Here is a 27417-nt window from a genome sequence, read left to right on the forward strand (position 1 = left end):
GGTTCAGAGGAGGTTTACCAGGATGCTGCCTGGACTGGAGGGCTTAACTTATGAAGAGAGGTTGACTGAGCTCGGACTTTTTTCATTGGAGAAAAGGAGGAGGAGAGGGGACCTAATTGAGGTATACAAGATAATGAGAGGCATAGATAGAGTTGATAGCCAGAGACTATTTCCCAGGGCAGAAATGGCTAACACGAGCGGTCATAGTTTTAAGCTGGTTGGAGGAAAGTATAGAGGGGATGTCAGAGGCGGGTTCTTTACAGAGAGTTGTGAGAGCATGGAATGCGTTGCCAGCAGCAGTTGTGGAAGCAAGGTCATTGGGGGCATTTAAGAGACTGCTGGACAAGCATACGGTCACAGAAATTTGAGGGTGCATACATGAGGATCAATGGTCGGCACGGCATCGTGGGCTGAAGGGCCTGTCCTGTGCTGTATTGTTCTATGTTCTATGTTTATGCTTTTTCCAAGACAAGACTAATGGTACTGTAAATTGGAAATAACACTGGTATGGCCAACAACCTATGCTTTGCTCAATTAAAATTGATAACAACTTCAACTTCTGTGCAAATTGCAATTTACTTGCAAGTCACGATAAAGTCTCTGATAAAACAACACGCTTGGAGATGCTGCCATTTCAGTTTTCTTTGGCTAAATTTTATACTTAGTTGGCAAAGAATAAAATGCATTGAGTTTTTAAGGAATTTTTCACCATGAGACCCAGCAAGATTTCTCGGGTCTTACCAAATGCACCTCATTTACCATTGGCCGCACCCAACAGAGTTCCTCACGTCAGATTCTATTCCCATCTTACCACATGCTGTACGCCAGATCAACTCACTGTGCCCTCCGGATATATAGTGAAAAATGAGCATCCTTTGTGCCTGCACCATCTTTAAAAGGCTGCTGTGCATCTAAAAATTTGTTTACATCTGGCATTGTCCCTCAATGGCAAAGTAATAGCACAGCAGCCACAAAGCCACACTGCTTATGCCAATCCAGGTAAAGGACCATGGCTACTTACCCTATTCATGCCCCTCATGACTTAATAAACTTGTATAAGGTCATCTGTCAGTCTGTGATGCCCAAGCCTATTCAGCCTCGCCCTACAGCTCAACACTTCCAGCTGTGGCAACATTCTTGTAAATCTTTTCTGCATTTTTCAAGTTTAGGGTGGCATGGTAGCTCAGCGGTTAGCTCTGCTGCCTCAGTGCCAAGGACTTGGGTTCGATTCCACCTGTGGGTGACTGTCTGTGTAGGGTGTACACATTCCCCCAGTGTCTGCATGGCTTTCCTCCCTGCCCTCAGGTTTCCTCCCACAGTTCAAAAGATATGCTGGTTAGAGTGGACTGGCCATGCTAATTGCCCATACTGTCCAGGGATGTGTAGATTAGGTGGATTAGACATGTAATTGCAGGGTTATAGGAATGGAGTAAGGAGGTGGGTCTGGGTGGGATGCTCTTCATAAGGTCAGTGTGGTCTCAACGGGCCGAATCACTTGCTTCCACATTGTTGGGATTCTATATCAACATCTTTTCTATTGAAGGGTGACCAGAATTGTATGCAGTACTCTAAAAGTGGCCTCACGAATGTCCTTTACTGTGCCTACAAAAGCAAGTCAGATGCTGGGAATACTGCAGGGAGCATCTCACTTACTGACTTCACTCCAAAGCCTGTCCACCATCTACAAGGTGCAAGTCAGAAGTGTAGTGTAATTCTCCTTACTTGCCTGGATGAACGCAGCTCGACAACACTCAAGAAGCTCGACATCACACCAGAATCGAATGTAACATTTTCTGGATTACGCAAGAGACTCTGGATTGCAAGTGCAGCCACACAACATCTACACTGTCATCTATACATGAAAAAAAACTGGACATTCTTATCATAAGTTTCAACTAACAAAAAGGGGTCTATGGAGCCATCTTCTAAATTTACATCAGACTTCATTCTCTCAGCAGGTCACAAGATGTGATGGGGAACTGTTTTATATATTACATTCCAAGTGAGTTTCAAAAGCAAGAGCTATTATTAACTGGAGTCTGAGAATGCTTCAACATCTCTTAAATTGAAATAAATTTGAAGTATCAGGCAAGGAAACTACATGAACTACAAGCAAAATGAGAAATTTGATTCAAAACATTTGGAAGTCCCTGTGGAACTATTGTTACCTCTATACTTTAAAGAGTCTTGTTTGTTCATGTAGTTCCCTTTTTGTGACACACTCGTCTTGAAACTAAACCTGTCTATCCAATTACTTACTTCTGCAAGGTTGATCTCATATAGGTAGATGCGACTGCTTTGTTACTTTGCTATCTCTCAACTGTATCTGAAAACAGGATGTACAACACTATAGGCAATTCAGAAGATAACTTAAACATTTTCAGCACCTTCTACATTGAAAATACTAAGATCAAACCAGGGAACCAATAGTATCTATTCAAACATCCATAACGAGTGGTAGCACACCCTGACCACTGCTGCCCATCACCATCCCTTGCATCCCCTGAGCCTTGAGAGCACCCAGAGTGGTAACGATTACTTAGGAAATCTTGCGTTAAAAATACAATCACTTTCTAATTTAGCATTGAGTTTTCCTGATGTTAATGCTTAGGAAATACTTATAACAAAGCTTCAACATCACAGCTGGATTACTGTCATTGCTGATTACACAGCCAGTTTAATAGCTGAACGCAATGGACTTAGTCAAAATAGTTTATTCAGGTCACTGGAAAACACCTATTTAAAGTAAAAATTCAATCTCATTTAAAACAAATAAAACACAAAGATACAAAGAATTAGGGAAAGGTAAAGTGCCCATAATCTCAGAGGACCTCCCTACAGCACAGACAACAGCTGTTCAAGAAGACAGATCACCACTTTCTCAAGGGCAACTAGGGATAGGCAATAAAATGCTGGCCACTCAGTGCTGCCCATGTTCCACGAGGGAATAAAGAAAGGACCGTTACAGAGAGATGACTGGTGTTGAGTTTAACCCGGTGGTCACAATGCCTGATTTAAGATGTGAGGTTGAACGCATACAGTTGGTGTCACTCTGCATTATAACCCAGCTATCCAGCCAACACAGCTAAAATGACTCCCTTATAGAAAGGTTTAGATAGCACGTTTGTAACAACTTCGGGCTGTCCCAAGTATTTCTTGCGCAGTTAATTATTTTTACATTGCAGTCACTGTGGTAACTTTAGAAAAAGAGCAGTTAATTTGTATACAACAAGATCCCATAAACAGTAATAAGATCTTGGCAGATAATCTGTGAGCTGACGAATACTGATCTCATAACTTTAACACTTAAAATAGAACATATCGTCATTATCTGTTTTCTGTTGGTGATATCATTTTGTTTGCTCAATTGGCAATCAGGTTTGCCACTGTGCAAAAGAGCATTTACTTGGCTGTGAAACACTTTGGCGTGACCTAATGTTGCAAAAAGCAGTTTGTTGATTGATGCAAACTCTTTGTTTTTCACAATCTGGATTATTTTCCCAGATTTACTTCCCTAAATATTGGGACAAAATTAACTATGTCATTTAACAAATCTTTGGACAGCTAGCTGTTAACTTGCAAATGTGAATAATTGAATTCCTTAATTGAATCCAGTGAGTTCACAAATTTTTGTATTCTAACAAGATGAAACAACCTGACGACTGGAAACCAAGGAACTTGTACTATATTATGCATGCTCTTACGTCCAACAATGTACTCTGCAATGCTAAGGGATTAAGGTTATTAAATAATACTGACTCACAATACAACTTTGCAAGCCTCTAAGATAACAACTTCCAAGTGAACTAGACCAAGAGAAGTCAAATAATTACTTGTTCATATAGCTAGTCAACTGCTGTCCTCTAAAAAGATTACCAGAAAACTTAATATGCTCTGACGACATTTTAAGACATCCACAAGGCGAAATGCAGCAGAGATTGTGTTGTTAATAAAGTGTGAAGCTGGATGAACACAGCAGGCCAAGCAGCATCTCAGGAGCACAAAAGCTGACATTTCGGGCCTAGACCCTTCATCAGAGAGGGGGATGGGGAGAGGGAACTGGAATAAATAGGGAGAGAGGGGGAGGAAGATCGAAGATGGAGAGAAAAGAAGATAGGTGGAGATGCACGGAGAGAGTGGTCTCTCCGGAAAGCAGACAAGGGTGGGGATGGAAAAATGTCTTGGGTGGTGGGGTTGGATTGTAGATGGCGGAAGTGTCGGAGGATGATGCGTTGTATCCGGAGGTTGGTGGGGTGGTGTGTGAGAATGAGGGGGATCCTCTTGGGGCGGTTGTGGCGGGGGCGGGGTGTGAGGGACGTGTTGCGGGAAATGCGGGAGCGACCAGGGCAGGCAGGTTTGTGGATTTTGGGAAGGAGATAGAAAACAGGCCGTGCGGGGTTGGGGTCGGAGAGTTGGCATTTGGCCTCGGCGATGTAGAGGTCAGTGCGCCATACTACCACTGCGCCACCCTTGTCTGCGGGTTTGATGGTGAGGTTGGGATTGGAGCGGAGGGCTGCCCGTTCTGCAGGGGAGAGGTTTGACTGGGTGAGGGGGGGGTGGAGAGGTTGAGGCGGTTAATGTCTCGACGGCAGTTGGAGATGAAGAGGTTGAGGGTGGGTAGGAGGCCTGGGGGTCGTATCCAGGAGGAGGACTTGTGTTGGAAGCGGGTGAAGGGGTCAGTGGAGGGAGGGTTAGGTTCCCGGGTAAAGAAGTAAGCATGGAGGCGAAGGCGGCGGAAGAACTGCTCTATGTCCAAACATGACTGGTATTCGTTGATGTGTGGTTGTAGGGGTCAAAGGTGAGCCCCTTGCTTAGGACTGACCGTTCATCCTCAGTCAGTGGGAGGTCTGGGGGGATGGTGAAGATTCAGCAGGACTCAGTGTGGCTGTCTCCTCTGGGGTTGCTGGCTGTGGAGGTAGTGGGCAGAGCAATGAGGTTGTTGGCCGTGGGCGCAGGACCACGAACCCCCTCGGAACCCCCTCGACGGAACCCCCTCGACGTCTTCATCTCCAAATGCCGTTGAGACATTAACCGCCTCAACCTCTCCACCCCTCTCACCCACTCCAACCTCTCCCCTGCAGAATGGGCAGCCCTCCGGTCCAACCCCAACCTCACCATCAAACCCGCAGACAAGGGAGGCGCAGTGGTAGTATGGCGCACTGACCTCTACAGCGCCAAGGCCAAACCCCAACTCCTCGACACCTCCTCCTACCGCCCCCTTGATCATGACCCCACCCCCGAGCACCAAACCATCATCTCCAACACCATTCATGACCTCATCACCTCAGGGGACCTCCCACCCACATCCTCCAATCTTATTATTCCCCATACCCACACGGCCCGTTTCTATCTCCTTCCCAAAATCCACAAACCTGCCTGCCCTGGTCGCTCCCGCATTTCCCGCAACACATCCCTCACACCCCGCCCCCACCACAACCTCCCCAAGATGATCCCCCTCGTTCTCACACACCACCCCACCAACCTCCGGATACAACTCATCATCCTCCGACACTTCCGCCATCTACAATCTGATCCCACCACCCAAGACATTTTTCCAACCCCACCCTTGTCTGCTTTCTGGAGAGACCACTCTCTCTGTGCCTCTCCACCTATCTTCTTTTCTCTCCATCTTCGGTCCGCCTCCCCCTCTCTCCCTATTTATTCCAGCACCCTCACCCCATCCCCCTCTCTGAAGAAGGGTCTAGGCCCGAAATGTCAGCTTTTGTGCTCCTGAGATGCTGCTGGCCTGCTGTGTTCATCTAGCTTCACACTTTATTATCTTGGATTCTCCAGCATCTGCAGTTCCCATTGTCAGAGATTGTGTTGTTGCCAAGTTTACTTTATAATATGGGCACTGTAACACTCTGTTAGCACTACAAAGGCCTTAGCTTTCCTGTGTTTTTGAAGTGAACTGCAAATTACTAGGTTCATGGCTCCTTACTGGTATTAAGCAATTCAGGCTAGAGAATTCTGAAGTTCTACAGTGTACAATCCTCAAAAAAATTCTTCTCATTTGTCCTAAAAAAAAGGTGATCCTAAATTTTAAGACTGATCCAGGACTGAGTCTTGGACTGACCCACAAAAAGAAATATCCTTTCCATAACCTTCTTGATTAAGATTCTAAATAGGCTTGACAAGTCACTGTTCACTTTTCTAAAATCCAGTGAAAACAATCACAACCTATCTAACCTAAATTATTAAGACAACTCAGTCATGTCAGGTTTCAATCCAGTAAATCTTGTCTGAAATGGCCTCCATAATATTTATATCCTTCCTCAAATAAGGTGACCAAAACTGCCTAAAGTATTTGATATGTGGTCTCACCAATGTCCAGTATAACTGAAGCATAACATTTTTACATTTTATGTCGAACTCTCTTCATAAAGGACAGCATCCTTTTAGTATTCTTGATTGGGTGCTGCAGCTGCCTTTTTATGTTTTTATTCATTCATGGGACTAAAGCGTTGCTGGCTAAGCAAAATTTATTGCCCATCCCTAATTGTCCAGAGGAAGTTAAGAGGTCACATATGGCTCTGGGTCTGGAGCCACATGTAGGTCAGACCAGGTAAGCATAGCAGTTTCCTTCCCTAAAGGAGATTAGCGAACAAGATGGGTTTTTTCCTGACAATCGACAATGAATTCATGGTCATCACTAGACTCTTAATTCCAGATTTCTTTTTCTATTGAATTCAAATCCCACTAACTGCCATGGTAGGATTTAAGTCTGGATATTCAGAACATTAACTGGTTTTCTGGATTAAAAGTCAGTGATTATAGTACTACCAGGCCATCACCTCCCCCTAAACAAAATACTAAATTTATGTAACATATGCATTTGAACACCAGTCAGAACACATAGGGAGAAACTGTTCCAGTAGGCAAAAGGATCAAAAACTACAGGACATCAGTTCAAGGTTTTGAGAATTATCAAGTCAACCATAATCTCTTAGAATGACAGAGGGGGTTTAATGCGCCAAATGGCCCACTTCTGTCCTAGGTCTTATTGTCTTAAAGTAATTGGGAAAAGAAGCAACAGCAACACAAGAAAAGCTTTCTTTAAAGCAATGAGCATGGAGGATCAGCTGAGAATCTGAAGAAGATTCTACTGAAGATTTCAAAAGAGGATTGGATAATTACTTGAAGAGAACCTGTTTGCAGGTATATGTCGAAACAACAGTAGAGACAGAGTCAGGGAATTACTCTTGCAGAGTTGGCATAGCCACAATAAGCTTCTTCGCTCTTTCTGTGCGATTATAATTCTATGATTAAATGTATGAATGTCCACTGAAGATAAGCATTAGGCTAGGCAACTTCATGAAATTGAACAGCTTTCCGGTACTCGCACAAAAAGAGATGTCTTGATATTTTATGTATGCTACCATCCAGTAATTACATCTGTCATGAGTCATTGCCTTGCGAAAAAGGAGGGAAAAGGCACATTTACTGTGTCCAATTTTGGGCCCCACACCTCAGGGAGGGCATATTGGTGCTGGAGCGTGTCCAGCGGAGATCCACATGGATGATCCCTGAAATGCTAGTTTTAACGTACGATGAATGGCTGAGGATCCTGGGATTGTATTCATTAGAGTTTAGAAGGTTGAGGGGAGATCTCATAGAAACTTACAAGATAACGTATGCCTTAGAAAGGGTGGACGCTGGGAGGTTGTTTCTGTTAGGTGGGAGACTAGGACCCGTGGGCACAGCCTTAGAATTAGAGGGGCTAAATTTAAAATGGAAATAAGGAGACATTTCTTCAGCCAGAGAGTGGTGGGCTTGTGGAATTCATTGCCACAGAGCGCAGTGGAGGCTGGGACGTTAAATGTCTTCAAGGTGGAGATTGATAAATTCTTGATCTCACAAGGAATTAAGGGCTACGGGGAGAGTGCAGGGAAGTGGAGTTGAAATGCCCATCAGCCATGATTAAATGGTGGAGTGGGCGTGATGGGCCGAATGGCCTTACTTCCATTCCTGTGTCTTATGGTCTTATGGTCTAATATTACACAGAAACTGAACATTTTGACAGCTGCAAATTATAAGCATTTGCAGCTCTAAGAAAATGCAATCATTGATATCCGTAATATGGTAACCAATGTAGACCATACAACTCGCAAAGTAACTTTTACTTTCCCTGGAGGAGCAAATCATTTCTTAGGTCTTGATTTATGTAGATGGCTTAAAACATTTCATAAATGGGACTACTTCACAAGGTGTCAGCAAATGAAATTCCCTTTTAATTGAAAGAACTGTGTCATTAAAACTATAAAACCTACAACATGAAAGAAATGTTAGTAAAAAGAGGTTGGCTGCATAATTTTAATCGCAAGGAATTTGATGCGCATTGTTCACTTTTTTTGTGGCTATGGGTTCCTGCAAATGTGAGGACATCAGGAGTTCTGGAGTTGTTTTCAAGTTAAGATGATTGGTTTTTAGCACTGGAAACAAGTTAGAGAGACAGACGAACATACAGTGACAGAAAGATGTGCTGTTGCTCTCCCCAGCAGAAGCTGCCTGATCTCTGAAGTTAAACAAAACCTCAGGGTAAACTTGAGGAAAACCAGTTACATTTCCTGCAGCAGTTACAGTGAGCTGTGAATTTTGAATTGATAAATCAAGACATTTGCCAAATGAATCAGTCTCTCTTGACTTCTTACTTCTAAAATAGTAGAAGCTTCCAGAAAAAGACTACTGAACAATAAGGACCTGGCAAAACAAAGTAGGATCATCTAAACATTGGAAATCAGGAAGACCATTAAACTGACTATCCAGTTCATTTCTGCCTCAACCAATAATCTGTTTTTCCTACTTGTTTGTCTGTGTGTGTAAAGGGGGAGTTTATACAGGTATTAGGGATTTAGTTAGTGAAGTTATATTGCCATTTTGGCATTCATCCATTTACTTATGCTCTATTCTAATTATCAAGTAGAAATAAACAACAACTTTCTTCAGTATAAAAAGCCGACCCATGCTTTCTATTAATCTTGGTCTGAAAGTCAGGTAAATTGGGGTACTTTAAAAATGTATATGTTATCAAATCTTTAATATTTGGTACAATTCTGGAATAGTGGAGTTCAATTTATGGCACAATACGCTCGTGATTTCTAACACAACACTGTGTTCTGCAATAATCCAGTCAAACTCCAAAATTGCATTGTGCTTTAAGATGCATTTTCATTTCATTTGAATATGTTTAACATTAAATACTGCTCATCTTATTTATAAATATATCCTCAAATATCATACATAGATGGTAGATATAGTTACAAATATAGCCATGCTTCCAACATTTTCAATATCAAATTTTAAACATGAAAATGTTCGTTTCATAGCATATACAGCATTGTAGAATTATTTCTGTATAGATCCTAACTCATCAACGTGCATACCAGATCTTGCCTTATTAAGGCTTACTTTCACTGCCATTTGTCATTGTTTCAACATACTTTTATTATAGCAGCAGGAAGTTATTCAGGAAATGCATTTTTTCCAAACAAGTTGATTAAATTGTGATGAAAGTCAGTCCACAACACACTGAATTTCTCAGTTTCGTGGGCATTCCTTTTTTGGTCAAGAACTAAAGCAAGGAATTTGGCAATAGCAACTCTTCTCCACTTTCCTCACTACTGCCAAAATCTTTCTGAATTTTTCTTTAAGGTCTCTATTGTAGTTTATTGCATCTTCTACAGGAGTTTGAAACATACAAATTTTATAGAAAGCAGAAAAATACAAATCTGTTATAAGCAGGAAGATTTTTCTGATAAAATATTTTCCGATATAATTTGTTGCAACTACCACTTTAGAAAATTGTTTTGCAGTGGTAGTAAAATGAGACTCTCAAAGTCATTATGTTAATAAGACCAGTTTAATTCTTTTACATGACTTCAGAGATTTGTAGAGAAATTCAGTCTTGGAAGAAATCTGAAAGTCACTGTAACCATAAAAGCTGATCGGTTGTAAAACATTAATTGTTTATTTTTCATCTAATCACCTAAAATTTTGCTTGGGGTAATCAGCTCAATATTGATGTGTATTTCAACCTAGTGATTTCATGCCGAAAACTACAGTCATTCAGTCATAGAATTTTGTATACACAGTTTATACAGTTATTCCAAGTTTAATATTTCTGTTTTGGCTTTGAGTCAAAATTTTATTTTCACTGAAATTTGTTTAAGTGCATTTTGCACATTTTACAAAAACATACTTTGATTTAAAAAAAAAACAGCAGAAACCCATGACTATGGATTTACTTTTCCCCCTCAATTAAAACTGGAAGTTCTGTTCCATGTGGAGACTTCTATCAGCAATGCTGTAATACCACTCTGAACAGCTGTGAATTAATGTCTATTTAAGAATAGAAAGGTGTAAGTTATTTGACATTACCTGTGATGACATATATATAAGCTGCCTAAGGAGTTTCTATTACATTTAGCCATATTTGGTGCCATCTCTTCTGCAGAAGATGAGTCCAATTCTACTTTAGTCGATTATTCACACACGGAGCCAAAAACCAAATATGCTCAATTGCTTGAGTAACTGCTATAAAACTGTCCCTTCTCCTGAGACACAAAGTAAAAATAGGTTTCCTGGCAAACAAATTAATTATTCTTAAATGTCAACCTAATCTTCATGTCTCAGTAATCATATCAAATACAGATGCAGGCAGTCCCTTGGTTGAGAATGGCTCTCTCTGGAGTCTGTATGCAAGTCAATTTGTTTGCAAGTCAGACCATGATGCAGGACCATGTAAATCAGCCATTCAAAAGTAAGTATTCATACATCTGGTCTTTACAATTACACCCCTGTATGGGATCATGTTCATAAATCAAGGATCCCCTGTACTCACAACAGTTATGCAAAAAGAATTATTGAATAGATATGGTGGTGCTGTTACCCCTGTAACTCATGGAAAAGACCAAAACAGGTAGCTTCATGAGTAATTTAACAGACAGGAGCGAAAACTAGACTATGAGCAGAATTATGGATTTAATGGATTGAAGCAGACTGTACATCAGCTAATTCGTAAAGCAATGTTGGCCTCACTAGCATGTATGGTTCTTATCCAGCCATTATGGTGGCAAGATTTAAGTCATAGCATGCAATTTTCTTTGTACCTACACTGTGCAAGCAAATGGCATTTTACATTCTGAGGGATATAAGCATTACAGCAAAAGACAAAATAAATCTCTCAGGCCACTGATCCCTTTAGCCTAGTGCCATAGTGTCAAGAGTTATCTATTTTCTCTCACCAATGAGCATTAGTTCCTGTTCAGTTAATTCTTTTATTCAATATTTATTTTTGCAAATTAGCTTTTCCTGTTGTGACTGTAAGACATACCACCTCACTTTAAATTTCATAGATTTTTTCCTAAAACTGTGAATAATTGTACATTTTGATGATCAAAGGAATTAGAATAATTTGCACATGATTCACAGAATGCTCACATGCAAGTACATGAAGCAATTCGGATACGCGACCTATATTTTAGCCTTTGCGACAAGGTAGTTAGAATATAAAAGTATAGATCCTTACTGCAATAATACAGGGCCTTGGTGAGATTGGAGTTTTGATCCCTTTCCCTAAGGAGGGATATTCTTGTCTTGGAGAAGGTATAACTAGATTGATTCACTTGACTTATTCCTGGGATGACAGGGATGTTCTCTGAAAAGACAGAGAATCATATCAGTCTGTGTTCTCTGGCATTTAAAAGAATAAGCAGTGACGACAATGAATTGTATAAAATTTTACTGGGTTTTTGGGACAGATGGTGAGAAGCTGTTTTCAAAGTTAGCGATCTAATATTTGGTTGAGGGGTGGGGGTGGAGGTGAGGGAGTTTGATTGGTCATAGAATCAGGTTAAGAGTTGACCATTTAGCAAGGGGATCCAGGAAACCTTTTTTGACTCAGAGGGCTGTAAATTTCTAAATTCCTTTACTGCACAGGGCTGTGAATGTTCAGGTGTTGAGCATACTCTAGCCTGAGATCAGCAGAAACAAAAAAAAATTAATAGTCACACGGATGTCAACAGGTAATGTTTTATTTGACAAACATGGATAGAGTTTATTGAAGTAACAGAGTATAGACAAAGGTAACACAGATGTAGTTTACCTAGATTTTCAAAAGCCTTTCAATAAAGTTTCACATATTAGACTGATGAATAAGCTCAGATAATGTGAAATCTGGGGTCAAGCAGTAGACTGGATTGCTAACTGACTTCAACATATAAAATTAGAAAGCTGAATTTAAAGGGTCATCATCAGAGTGGCACAAGCATCAGTTCTGAGAAGATTGCTGTGCACAACTTAAGACTTTGGAATCAAACAAGAACTTCAAAATTTGCAAGTGACACCAAATTGCAGGGGTGTGGCAAGAGTGAAGAAGAAAGTGGGACACAGTCAAGTCTGATGAGGACTGCCACATATAACAAGGAGATATTCACAAGCCCAGTAGAAAAATCAAATTATTTGCAACATGAAGAAAGTAAGGACGTTGCCATGTTACTTAGATGATACGCGAGAATCTAACTGGGATAGAGGAGCAAAGAGATCTTGGGAGTACAAAATACTTAAATCATGTAGAGTTACACAAGTTATCAAAGGTCATAATAAAAACAAAGCTAAGCAAAAACCCAGATTAATTTCAAAAGGTATAGAAATGGGAAAAAAGTGAACTAAAATTGTATTGAACCTTGGTCAGACTACACCTACAGCAAGGATAATAATCTGGGCTCTTTAAGAAAAACTATGAAGACAATCAGATACAACTGTCTAAGTTAAGAGGTGGTCTACAGAGGATTGATTGTAGTGATGGTAATGAGGTCCACCAGGTGGATGTCAATATACGAATTCTCTGACTGGGGCTATTAATCTGGTACGATCATGGAGTCACGGCTGACAAATATAAACAGGACTGTCAGAGGTTCCGTTCATTCTGTGAACTGGCTCTGAGAAAGCTGGATCAGTTTCAGGTACTATGCACATGTTAATAAAGGGTGACTTGGTGACAGGATACCAGATTCTGTGGAGTTAGTTCAATGGTGACAAGAGTGGGGTTAATGATGTAACCATGCCTACTAGCTAAAGACCAACTGGACTTCAAAGAGGCACTACATCTGGCTTTCTCATTAGAAAATACAGCACATGGAGCAAATTAGTTTCAGGGTATGCGAATGGAAGTGGACGCCCTTACCTGGCTGAATGAGCTTGGGGAACACCACTTGAGTGGAGACAAATGCAAAGCCTCATTCAGAACATATCCTGAACAGAGGGACTGTCGGTCAGACCACAGCAATACTGCAAAAGGACAAGCCTCGGCCAAACAGTTAACATTTTCTTCAAGTTCCAGGCAGGCAAGATGTTGTATTTGCTGCCAGTATGTGAACTCAACACAGCAGTAGAGTCCCACTAGACCTAAAAGGAGTAAGAGAACCCGTACACCAGTATCCAGGAGAGTGCACACCCTTGACAGTCCACCTCCATTTGGTTTGGAACAGTTAAATTGCTTAGCAACAGCCAAATCAGAAGCAATCAAAATGAACATCTGGTTAAATGGTTATCTGGTTCTAATAGTGGTTGATGCTGGTGTGGCTGTATCAATGACTGCAGAACCAGTCTTTAACAAAATTAGCTCTGGACACCAACCCTTAAGTTTGTGTAAGGCCTCGACTAGACTGAGAACCTAACTGTGGAACCTTTACAGAGTAAGGGTACAGCTTCAGTTCTGGTCTCATATGAGCAGCAGCTAGTTCAGTTACCACTGACTGTAGTCGAAGGTTTAGGCCCAAGCTTGATGGAGTGGAATTGGTTCCAAGGTTTCACCTTGATTGGCTCAACAGTTTTTTTGATTAGAAAACAGTTGCCTGAGTGAAATCCTAATTAAACATCTGGAAGCTTTTCAGGAAGGTTTAGGAACTATCCCATGAGCCACGGTCACCTTGCATATTGACCAAGAAGCAATTCACAATTCTGCAAAGCCCACTCAGTGCCAGTTGCCGTATGTACAAAACTAGAAGGCTGAAATCTGGAGGCTGGAAAACAAAGGAATCATCAAACCAGTGGAGTTTGCAGAATGGCTGCACTGACTGTGAGGCCCGACTGGTCAGTTTGCCTTTGCGGGTTTTAAACAAGCAGTAAACCGCTTCTAGGGGTTGGAATAAATAGCCTATCCCTCGCACAGAGGACTTGTATGCAGAGCTGGCAGGGAGGACTGTCCTTCATGAAGCTGGACATGAGTCAAGTGTACCTGCAAATGCGGTTAGATGAGGATTTCTAGAAGTATGCTACAATTAATACCCATAAGGTTTGTACCAATGGGGTATCATGAGCCTGTGCCATTTTTCAGTGGAGAATGAAGAGCATTTTTCAAGGTCTACCCCAGGTCGCAATTTATCTGGATGGCCTGCTAATAACATGGAAGAATAACGAAGAGCACTTGGAGAACATGAATACTGATTGTAGCCATTTTTCCGTGGCAGACATAAGCCTCAGAAGAGAAAAATGTGTGTTCCAGGCATCCCAACTGACCTACTTGGGCTACAGAGGCAACACGACCAGGTTAAACCCATTGGAAGATAAAGTGAGGGCAATCAAATGTGCCCCTTCTCCCATGTCTGTACCAGAGATTAGGTCTTTCCCAGGATTGGTGAATGATTATGGAAAGTTCATTCATAATCCTGATACCCTTGTATCTACTCTTGAGAAAGGGGCAGCCTTGGAACTAGTCTCCCTAGCCAAAACACAGACTTTAGGGAAGTGAAGAAACAGCTATCATCTAAGGTGTTGGCACACTATGATCCTAAGCAAGATCTGGTGCTGACAGGAGATGTTTCTCCACACCGTATCAGGATATTGATGGTTCACAGATGGCCCAATGGAGAGCAATGCTCAATAGCATGCGCTTCCCATATATTAGCTGATACAGAGTGCCAATACACCCAGATAGAGAAGGAAGGTTTGGTGGTCATCTTCGGTACGACAGCTTTATCAGCACCCTTATGGACGTAAACTTGTAAAAGTAACAGATCACAAACCCTTGCTAGGTCTACTTAAAGGCCATACCATCCATTTATTAAGTCAAATTTTACTGTGGGCTTTCATTTTAAGTGTGTACAATTAAAAGTTGGAACACCATCCAGAGGGCCAATGGCTGCAGAACCCTTCTTTAATGAAATTTGCTCTGGACTCCAACCATAAGTTTGTGTAAGACCTCGACTTGACTGAAAGCCTATATCGGGCAACCTTTACAGATTAAAGGATAGAACTTCAGTTTCGGTCTCGTATGAGAGGCAGCTGGTTAGTTACCACTGATTGTAGTCAAAGGCTCTGGTGGAAGCCTAAAGGGGCAAAATTGGTGAAAAAGATTCATCTTGATTGGCTCAACATTTTTTGATTAGAAAATGGCTGCCTGAGTGGAGTCCTACTTAAAAATCCGCAATATTGCTTCAGGTCGAATTCTGTGGTGGGATTTCATTCTAAGTGCAGACAGTTACAAGTCAGAACACCATCCGGGAGGCCACGTAGCAAATATGGAGGCTTTGAGCTGCCTCCCACAGGCAGTTACACCTGGCGCCACTGGAAGGATTTGTTCTAGTTTTAAACTTCCCGGATACCCTTCCAGTCATTTCTGACAATATCTAACAATTAGCACACGAAGATCTGGTCTTGGCAAAGCTAAACAGCTGGTGATGGGGGATACAAAATGGTCATCACAACTAGAATTAAAACTTTTCAGGGCATGGCGAGACTAGACCATCACAGAAAATGGCATATTATTATGGGGAACAAGAGTGATTGTCCTGAGCAAAGGCTGCCTTCAGATAGTAAACTCTGCCAGGGACATCCAGGGGTTTCCAAAGTGAAGATTTGAGAGAGCTTATGTCACATGGCCAGGATTGGATGCAGACCACAAGACCATAAGATATAGGAGTGGAAGTAAGGCCATTCGGCCCACCACGTCCACTCCACCATTTAAATCATGGCTGATGGGCATTTCAACTCCACTTCCCTGCACTTTCCCCGTAGCCCTTGATTCCTTCTGAGATCAAGAATTTGTCGATCTCTGCCTTGAAGGCATCCAACGTCCTGGCCTCCACTGCACTCCGTGGCAATGAATTCCACAAGCCCACCACACTCTGGCTGAAAAAATGTCGTCTCATTTCAGTTTTAAATTTACCCCCTCTAATTTTAAGGCTGTGCCCACGGGTCCTAGTCTCCCTACCTAACGGAAACAACTTCCTAGCGTCCACCCCTTCTAAACCATACATTATCTTGTAAGTTTCTATTAGATCTCCCCTCAACCTTCTAAACTCTAATGAATACAATCCCAGGATCCTTAGCCGTTCATCATACGTTAAACCTACCATTTCAGGGATCATCCGTGTGAATCTCCGCTGGACACGCTCCAGGGCCAGTATATCCTTCCTGAGGTGTGGGGCCCAAAATTGGATACAGTATTCTAAATGGGGCCTAACTAGTGCCTTATAAAGCCTCAGAAGCACATCACTGCTTTTATATTCCAACCCTCTTGAGATAAACGACAACATGACATTCGCTTTCTTAATTTCAGACTCTACCTGCAAGTTAACTCTTAGAGAATCCTGGACCAACACTCCCAGATCCCTTTGCATTCTGATTTGCAAATTTTCTCACCATTTAGATAATAGTCCATGCCTGTATTCTTTTTTCCAAAGTGCAAAACCTCACATTTACTCACATTGAATTTCATCAGCCATTTCCTGGACCACTCTCCTAAGCTGTCCAAATCTTTCTGCAGCTTCCCCACCTCCTCAGTACTACCTGCCTGTCCACCTATCTTCGTATCATCGGCAAACTTCGCCAGAATGCCCCCAGTTCCTTCATCCAGATCATTAATATATAAGGTGAACAGCTGTGGCCCCAACACTGAACCCTGCGGGACACCACTCGTCATTCCGAAAAAGAGCCTTTTATTCCAACTCTCTGCCTTCTGTCAGACAGCCAATCCTCAATCCATGCCAATAGCTCACCTCGAACACCTCACCTTTCGGCCCTCACCTTTCTCAGCAGCCTCCCGTGAGGCACCATATCAAAGGCCTTTTGGAAGTCTAGATAGATAACATCTACTGGGTTTCCCTGGTCTAACATACTTGTTACCTCTTCAAAGAATTCTAACAGGTTTGTCAGGCACGACCTCCCCTTACTAAATCCATGCTGACTTGTTCTAATCTGACCCTGCACTTCCAGGAATTTAGAAATCTCATCCTTGACAATGGATTCTAGAATTTTACCAACTACCATAGCTGAGTGGGTGGGGCAGTACCCAGAGTGGCAACAAGGACAAAAGTTATCACCAGCATCTCCCCTACATTCACGGTAATGGGCAGGTAAATTCTGGGCTCAGTTACGAGTCAACTATGCTCACACTTCAGAATACAGAACATTGAACAGTGCAGCACAACACAGGCCACCCCTAATGAGGCTGACTCCACTACCCTCTCCGGCAATGCATTCCATGCTGCAACCACTCTCGGAATAAAGAACCTACCTCTGATGTCTCCCCGATATCTACCTCCACTCACTTTAAAACTATGCCCCCTCATAATAGCTACCTCCACCATAGGAAAAAGTCTCTAGCTGTCTACTCTATCTAAACCTCTGTTCATTCTGTTCACCTCTATCAAGTCAGTTTCATGGGTTCAATGTGCTTAGTCATTGTGGACACCCACTCAAAATGACTGGACGTGCACAGAGTTCATCCTCAAACATGGTGACATTGACAGAAAAGCTGAGAGCATCTTTTACAATACCTGGGCTCCTGGGAGTGTTGGTCACAATCACTGGGCCATAGCAGAGAATTTGAGTATTTCCTGAAGTTGAATGACATTCAACATAAGCATAGTTCCAGACCATCCAATGGCCAATGGTATGGTGGAAAAAGTAATCCAAACTTCGATGGCAAGCTTAAAGTAACAGCTTACAGCTTCACTTGAAACCAAACTGTCCCAGTTCTTATTTGATTATCAGGCCACCCCTCATGCAATTACAGGATAGCTCCAGCAGTGTTGCTCATGGGGAGAAGACTCTGCATCAGGTTAAATCTGATCTTCCTTGACTGGGCAGGGGGGTTGAAATGGCATCAGGACACAAGACTTCTCTAAGTGAGATAGGGAATGAAGTTTGGTGCTGAACCCATGGAAAGGACCCTGCATTGCTGAGAGGTATGGTCAACATGAGCTCAGGTCCTGTGAGGTAAAATGTTTAGGTAGATGAGGCAGTCCTGAACAAGCATGTGGTCCACATAAAGGGTGCAAACTCACAAATGCGGCAAAGCAAAACCTACCAAACCAGCCCCTTAGAGCAGCCGTATAGACTGTTAGAACCAATGGGCTCTCCCCGTCCATCTCACATTGGAGAAACTTTAGCATCTGAGATGGATGTGGCGGTGTCATAGCCTTGACGTCTCTACCACCTAAAGAAGTGGATGAATTTTTTCCAACGTGCTCCGGTCACAAGAGGAAGGTTACGGTCTGGTACAAGTTGCTGGTATCTGAGGCTGAATGAGACGAACTGTGAAAAATGCCCCAGGAGAGGCTACTGGCAAAAGAAAAGGCTTAGGTCTCCAGACTTAGAGGGTGAGGGATGTAATGATTGTACTGAGGTCAGCCAGGTGGATCTATAAAATAACAGTTCCCTGATTGGGGCTGGTAACCTGGTCTAATCAGGGAGCCCAGCTGACAGATATAAACAGGAGTGTAAGAGGTGCTCTTCACTCAGAGCTGGCTGTGAGGAAGCCAGGCATGTCAAATACTATGCACATGTATATAAAGGCTGACTTCATAATGGGATACTTGCCTCTGAGGAGGTATTTCATAATTTTAAAGCCTTCAGTCTGAAAGATTTTGCTACAGTGGAGAATTTTTCCAATTATAACAAATGATCAAAAACAGAAGCCAATAATGTAGAGACGTCACCAAGAATTCAAATAGAGAATTCAGAAAAGCCTTTTTCTCACTGACAATTAGAAATTGAAGCAAGCAAACAAATAAACACACAAGTGAGAAATCACAGAAGAACAAATAAACCTGTGTACTAGGTGAAAAGGTGAATGTTCAGTGTTGATTTCCTCATGGCATTTATTTGGTATAAAGTGGCACCTTGGGAATGGGAGATATCTATCTCTGGGCCACAAAGGTCCAGGTACAGATTCTGCACGGTTCAGAGGCGTGAACAGGTTGATTATAAATATCTACAAGAGTCTACAGTGTCTGGAGGAATATGCTGAGAAGGTTAGATCAGCAAAGACAGGATGAGATTTGAGTAGAGCATACATGTGTATTGGACAGATTGGTCGGTTTCTGTGCTGCATATCCTATGCAATCAGGGGTAAAATTTCAATTGCTGGGACTCATACCTAGCACAAAGAAATTGGTTATGGTTGTTGGAGGTTAAACATTATTTAAAAAGGAGGCGCTGCTGAAGGCGGCTCACCCAAAACCCTAACTCTGATTTCTCTCCATAGACTTGCTGAGCTTTTCCAGCAATTTCTGTTTTTGTTTCCAATTCTCAGCATCTAGTTTTTCCAGTTTTATGAAATTAAGATTTGCAGATTCTTTTCTATAAAAATTAATTAACTAGATGTTTATTTCAAAGTGACAACTGATGACAGTATTACGGTCACCATTTTAGAGGCTAGCTTTCAATTCAGATTTTTATTAATTTAAATTCCACCTGCTGCCTTTGTTGGATTTGAACTCATTCCTAAAGCATTAGCCTGGGCCCCTCAATTACAGTACCAATCTATCACCATCTCCCGAAATCATCTCATCAGGATGTTGCTTCAGGAAGTACTCAGGGTAGTGACCCTTTATAATCCATTTTCAGCTGCTTCATCGTGACGTTGCGTCCATCATAAGGTCATAAGAGGGAACCTCATTGATGACAAATAGTGTTCAGGATAATTTGCAATTCCTCAGACTGAAGCACTCTTTGCCCATATGCACCAAGACCTGGGCACCATACAGTGGTGGCCAAAAGAAAACATTTGTGACGTACAAGCACTAGGCAAAGTAACCATCATCCAAAGATACTGAATGGCATTACCATTGGTGGGGTTGGGGGTGGTTTGGCTGGGTGGTGGTGATGGTTGCCACTGACCAAAAACTGACCGGGATCAGCCATACAAACACTGAATACAAAAGCAGGTCAGAGACTAGGAATTATAATGAGCAACTCACCTGCTAACTGCTCATAGCCTGTCCACCATTTTTAAAGCACAAACCAGCAGTATAATGAACACTGAAATGACATGGTGTGAAGCTGGATGAACACACTAGGCCAAGCAGCATCAGATGAGCAGGAAAGCTGACATTTTGAGTCGAGACTGACAATCTGCATTGCTCTGACCATTTCCAGATTTTAGGTCAACACTCCCTACACACAATGCATAATTGTCAATTCGTTTTCCTGGCCCATATTTAAGGATGACTATCATGTTAGATATGCAAGGTTTTCGACCCAGAAATGCTGAATGTATGATCCTGCTTATCCTTCTCCAAAAATATTAACTACCAGAGATATTGGTGTCTAGCTTATTCAGTTCATTCTATATTGTACTGAGTTCCCGCCCATGTCTTGGGTACATTAATGAGTGAGCCATGGCACAAACCAGCAAAAGACATACATAAAGGGCTATGCTATTCCCGTAGCCAATTTGTTTCAGTGCATCTATGCCATCTAACTGTTAATGTGCACGGTCAGCCAGAGAAAAAGCTTCCATTCAATTGTTAGCAGAGTGGTGGTTGGATTCAGCAATAGTCCTGGTGCTATCATCTACACACTGCTGACATATTGGCTGATGCCAGACAACCCAGCCATCTCCAAAATCTACCTGTGATAAGTTTGAGTATATTGGGAATCAACTGACTTCTGTTTTATATACAGAAATATTTTCTATTACTCACAAATATGCCTTTTACCTTCTACATTTGAAATCCTACTGTTCTCAGTTGAGTCCACTGGGGCTTTCAACCTGTCTGCAATTCAAAAAGAAGTTTTGAGATATTAATTAAAATGTTTTAGTGGATTATTTTGCTAAGAATAGACTAGAAAAAAATAGATGAATAGACACGAAAAAAATGCTTGGCTGGTAACCCAAACAGGTCCGTGGTGTGATGTTTTCACTGCTGTTTGAATGATTAACAGTTCAAGTGGTTTTCACACAGTTAATTTGTTTTCACCTGAAAAACCATGAGTTCAGCTGTGACAACTCTTGTGTCTTCCCTACTGTTCCGGATTTCCTCAACAGAGATACAGATTTCAATTGTATTTATTAAAACAAACAGGCCTAACCTTCAATAATTATCAGGACAAACAAATAAAACTCTAAAAATCACTCAAAATGTTCCATGTGTTACACTACATTTAAGAGGAAAGAACTGACAGACATTCTGACAAATAAACTGCCTTCAAAAAAAAACTACTGGAGTTAAATTCATCTCACCAACAACATGCACAAGTTAACCTTTCAGTTGGATAAGTACATATGCCTGTAAGGATGAATTCAACTACATGCTGAAGCAAATCATAATGACCTCTAACTCCGATACACGTGTATAACAATTCACATATACAGGTGCATTTGAATCTTGTGATTGGTGCAAATGCTGTGATCATGATCATGGATATCATATGTGAATTGCATGAAAATAAAAAAAACTAAATAAAATTCATTAGCAGGACATGTAAAATTCTGTAATATGGTAGAGAATTTTCCAAAATGCAACACAAAAAGCTTTGAATTACAGTGTTTGTTCCATGGATAAAATTATTAAAAACTCCTTAATGCATTATGGAGATAGGCATGAATCCTCATGTGGTTCAGCCAGTCATTCACATAATCATGCACTATGATTACATAAATGAAAAAGAAGCATTTTTATCTTAATGGTGAGAGATTACAGAGTTTGGAGATGCAGAGGGATCTGGGTGTTGAAGACCATGAATCACAGCAGATTAGTGTGCAGGTGAAGCAAGTAATTAGAAAAGCTAATAGAATAGCTAATAGAAGATAACTGTTTATTGCAAAAGGAATTGAATATAAAAGGTATGGAGGTTATGCTTCAGGAATATCGGGTATAAGGAATACTAGACTGATACATGGAATGGGTGGATTGTCTTTTGAGGAAATATTGGAAAGACTAGGCTTGACAGGGTGCATGTTGAAAGGACATTTTATCTTGTGGGGAATCTAAAACTGAAGATCACCGTTTCAAAAGCAGGGTTCATGTTTTAAGACACAGTTAGCCATGAGTTTTTGAAACTGTTTTTCTTAAAAACTGGTCAAAGCAGAGTTCTTAAACACTTTCAGACAGAGGTAGATAGATTCTTGCTAAGCAAGGGGATGAAAGGTTTTTGGTGGTAGACAGAAATATAGAGAAATCAGATTAGCTATCAACTTGTAGAAAGCTAGCTCGAGGGGCTGATGGGCCTATTTCCGTTCCTAGTTTGTATGTTTCTATCAAATTCAGCCAGATAAACTTGTAACAATCAAAAGCACTGTCATGTGTTTACTTTTTTGGTTATGTGAAGAAGCATTTCAACAGCATCCAATCAGAATGTGAACTGAGAAAATTCATCCATGACCAATCATCTTCAACATTCCACATTCAAAATAGATCTGTTCTCTTGAATTGCCACACAATTAAGAGACAAACTGTCAAAAGGCCTAACAGATACCTCCTATATAAAGGTAACATATGTCTATTTATGTGTTTCCCAAATGTGTGACCCCCATTTTAAGACTTAAAAAACTGTCATCATCCTCACTGAGGACTGAAAGAGCAAGTGCCTCTTAAGAGTGGGTGTATGGCTGTTGTAACGTGGATCTGAACTTCATGGCGGCCGTGGCTACCTTAGGTCTCACAACCCCAAATCTTTAAGCTCATCTACCGCTTGGGGTCCTGACTTCCATTTTGGAAAGCCCCAACTTAAAGACATGCGTATATGCAGTATATATTTGCATTAGCAGCTTTTAAAGTCAATGCTCATGATTTTAATTGATAGGCAGCTGAGGAGGAAATGTTGCTTCATTTATTGAATGCTTAAAATTAGATTAGATTAGATTCCCTATAGTGTGGAAACAGGCCCTTCGACCCAACAAGTTGCATGCATTATCCATGCATGTTTATGTCAGAGAAGTTTCACTAAAAATACTCTCACCCAGTAAGTTCTAAGCATTTTAGGAAGAATGCATCTCAATTAAAAAATGCTCAATGGAGGACAAACACATTCTTTGCTCAGGACCAGGCATCCAACGTAATATTAATAAAACAACAAATATCAAAGACCTTGATAACTGGGGAAGACAAAGTTCATTTGTAGAAATAAACCATTCTAGATATGCAATACCAACATCATGTACTTCTTGATTAGAGATAAGCAATAGGATGGAGCTGCTCCTACTATGCAACAACACATATTGTCAAAAAAATGAGGAGCTAGAGGAGAAAGCTGGAAAGCAAATTTCAGATAATTCAGGGATTTCAATTAGCCAAATATGAAATAGGAAAGATAAAGGAAAAAAAAGCACAATGACAGCAAAGAGCTTCTAAAATAAATACATGACAACATTATTAATCAACAGATAGGCTATTCTTTTTGCTTTACGTATGGGGCTGGAATCTTTTAACAGTCACTCGGACAATAGTATGTTAATTTAAAGATAGCCTTTCTTTATTAAATAGCATAAAAACTGAAACAACTACACATGTTGGAAATTAAATATATAAAAGAAGTTGCAGGGAAAGCTCAACAGGTCTGGCAGCATCTGTGCAGATAAATCAGAGTTAGTATTCTACGTTCACTGACTCTTCTTCAGAACTGGAGTTATGAAGAAGGGTCAGTAGGCCTGAAATGTTAACTCTGACTTCTCTCTACAGATGCTACCAAACCTGCTGAGCTTTTCCAGCAACTTCTATTTTGACTTATTTAAAATATATTATATTTAACTAATTTGAATATGTTTTTGATGAGATAACAATGGCAGTGATGTGGGTTATTCAACTAATGTGTACACATGTACTTCCAAAACATGGGACATAAGACATCTACCCAACAATTTGAAAAATTGTATAGATAAGTACTGTCCGCCAAAAGGAAGACAAATCAAACCTGGCCAGTTGCTGCCCTATCAGTCTATGCTTAATCATCGGTAAAATGATGGAAGTGGTTGTGACTAACATGCAAGGGTGATTTGCAAAGAAATAACTTGTTCAATGGCACTCACCTTGGGTTTCATCAAGGCCACTCAGCTTATAAATTCATTGTAGCCTTTGCCTAAAAATGGACAAAAGAGCTCAACGCTGGAGATGTTCCCCAAAACAACCTTTGGCTGAGTAGGCTATCGAGGACCCAGAGTAAAACTGGGCTCAGCGGGAATCAGGGTAAAACCCTATGCTGTCTGGAGTCATACTGAGCAGAAAGATGCCTGTGGTTGCTGGAGGTTGTCAACTCAGCACAATGACATCATGTTAGGAATTCTTCAGGGTAGATACTTTCTAATTAACCTGTTCAGGGATGCTGCTGCACACCTTTGAAGGTGGACTTTGACCTGGATGTCTTGGCTCAGAGGTATATCCACCACCACAGTGCCACAACAGCTCTTTGCAACAATCACTGATAATTTCAAAGGCTACATCCACTACAACCAGATTTAATCAATCAACTGATTATAAATTCTACCAGTTGCTATGATGAAATTTGAACCCACTAGCAAGGACTCTGGAATACCAGTCTCGTCACACTCCCACTATGCTACCCTCTTCCGAATTAATGACAAAGGCCCAACTATCTTCAGGTGCTTCATCAATAACTTTCCCTTCACCAAGAGGTTAGATGTGGGGATGTTCACTCATAATTGCATGCTGTTCAGTACCATTCATAAATCCTGAAGCAGTCATCGTATGTGTACAGCAAGACCTGGAAAACATCCAGCCTTGGGCTTATAAGTAGCAAGTAACATTCATACCACTCAAGTACCAAGAAACGAACAACTCCAACAAAAGAGAATCTAACCACTGTGCCATGACATTCAACCTAACAACCAACACCTAATTCTCCAGTCTCAACATCTTGTGGGTTATCATTGAACACAACTGAAGTGGGCTGGTTTAAGCATAGAGTGTAGCAGCATGAGCATCTCTATAACTAGGAATCCTGTGGTGAGTAACTCACTTCTGTCTCCCTAATTTCTGTCCACTATCTGCAAGGTACAAGTCAGGATTTTAATGGAATATTCTTCACATTCCTGAATGGGTGCACCTCCAGCAACAGTCAAGAAACTTGATACCACCAAGGACAAAGCATCCCACTTGACCAGCAATGCATCCACAACCCTCAACATTCAATCCCTTCACTACCAACACAGTCATATAGCACTGCGTACCATCAAGATGTACTGCAGTAGCTCAAAAAGCCTTCTTAGATATGATGGGAACACCACCACCTGCAAGTTTCCCTCCAATCCATACACAATCTTGACATGGTACTATATCTCCATGACTTCAATGTCACTTGTTCAAAATCCCAGAACTCTCAAACGGCACTTTAGTTATACTTAAACCCAGCAGACTACAGTGGTTCATGAAGGTAGCTCATTATCACTTCCCAAGGCAAATATTCACATCCTATTACGGAATATTCAAAAACACAGACTCGCCAACAAAATTGAATCCATGGAATAAAAGGGAAAATGTCAGCATCACTGCTAAGTTGACTAAGATACAGGAAACAGGGGACAGAATTATGTGGAAATGATGGGGCTCTCCACCATTGGCTGAACAGCCAGCGAGACCCCCTTGATGCCTCTTTTAGAGAAGGCATGCTGTACCTTGTGACTCTCAGGCCATCCATTGGCAGCAGGATGAGGGGAGATGCCAGGAGGAGCTTTCTGTGCTCTTGTCCTTTTCCAGTTGCTGGGTCCCTCCATCAGCCACTTAGTGTCTTTGAATGAGGGACCCGCCTTGGGAGCCCAACTCAAACATCAGCATTTGCATGTTGCACTAGTTTCATGATGAACCCCCACCCAACACTGGATTAATACAGCAGCATTAGACTGAGTCCCGTAGTGAGCATTTGTTGTCCACATAAGGGCCTCAATTGGAAGTGGTACAGGAAGGCCATTCATTTAATCAGAGTGGAGGCAAGTATCTAGCAGAGTTCCCAGATGCCACCTTCTCGCTTGATTAAATATGTTCCCCCCCTGCAAATTTGCCGCAAAGGAGAGAACAACATTTCCCCCAGTGAGTATGCTGAATAGACTTTTTTTTTTACAAACAGTAGCGAAGTATACAGTGCGGTTCCCCGAGTACTGGGACTTGGGCTGCTATTTTTCTTGACACATATGATTGGCCTCAAGTTGGCTGCAAATGACAGAATTTCAAATTTTTCAGATGACACAAACTTGGATGTATTGTTAAATGTTACGATGATAGTGATAGTCTTCAAGAAGAAAAATAGGAGAATGGCAAGTGGTAGCTTAATTTCAATGGAATAAGATGTGGAGGGATATATTTTGATAGGAGGAACATGGAGAGGCCAGGATGAATGTAGAGTCAGAAACCTGATGGTGTGAATGTTACAAATTACTCGGGGACTTCAAGTTACTGTGGCAACATGCATTTATTATGTGCTGTTATAGTCTGGAGCTATGAATAGTGATGGTAGAAGCTCCAGGTTTTCTTCCCAATGCGCAACGTAGATATATGATTGGCTGAAGGACAATGGGATTCCCCAGAGATTGTTATTAAGACCACTGCTTTCCCTCCTGTACGTAAATAACCTTGATGTGTGTGTTCGGAGTTCAATATCAAAAAGTGTGTAGACGATATTTAGTGAGCATGATAGTAGCAAATTTCTAGAGAGCAAAAGTAGAAGGACTGGAGGTACATTTTCACAAATGTTTATAGTTGGTGCAAGCTAACAAACTGTGGAAGATACTTGGACTTTGTAAATAAGGACAGGGAATATGAGAACATAGAAATCACAAAACATAAAAAACAAAACAAAGAAGATACAGGCAATCTGAACAAAAAAACAAAATGCAGTAAATGCTTGTAGCACTGACAGTTGTGGAGAAAGAAGTGGAGTTAACATTTCAAGTTGATTAATTCTCATTAGAACTGAAAGAAGTTAAGAGCTGGCATAAGTTTGAAGCAAGTAAAAGGAGGGAGGAGGTTGGAAAGCAAAGGGAGGGTCCTAGAAAGGCTGAAAAACAGTTAAGATTAAATGACAAAAGAGTTTATGGCACAGGACAGGGTCTGGGAAAGAGTAGTGCAGAAGTTGCTTATCATGAGGGTCTGTACCTGAACTAAGGGTCAAGGAGGGTGTCCCTTTCAAAGTAACAAACAATTAGAGCAAGATCAGCTCATATTTGACATTGTAAGATTCATC

The 27417-nt window shown here is 41.3% G+C and overlaps 1 protein-coding gene across 25 annotated transcripts in view; it reads right to left on the reverse strand.

Annotated features, from left to right (window-relative positions):
• Positions 1-27417, reverse strand: part of slmapa (sarcolemma associated protein a) — a 293580-nt gene that overhangs the window by 129989 nt on the left and 136174 nt on the right. For 8 of the 25 annotated variants that reach the window (XM_048548170.2, XM_048548167.2, XM_048548172.2 and 5 more), the window contains 2 exons: positions 20946-21002; positions 11528-11656 (listed from right to left, as the gene is read on the reverse strand). The exons of 14 other annotated variants lie outside the window; for them this stretch is intronic. In XM_048548170.2, the coding sequence (XP_048404127.1) occupies positions 11528-11656; positions 20946-21002 (186 nt within the window). The remainder of the gene's footprint in view (positions 1-11527; positions 11657-20945; positions 21003-27417) is intronic. 3 more of the 25 variants (XM_048548179.2, XM_048548173.2, XM_059649953.1) reach the window with 2 other exon arrangements.

Source organism: Stegostoma tigrinum, chromosome 11 (genome assembly GCF_030684315.1).
Source record: "Stegostoma tigrinum isolate sSteTig4 chromosome 11, sSteTig4.hap1, whole genome shotgun sequence".
Taxonomy (NCBI): domain Eukaryota; kingdom Metazoa; phylum Chordata; class Chondrichthyes; order Orectolobiformes; family Stegostomatidae; genus Stegostoma; species Stegostoma tigrinum.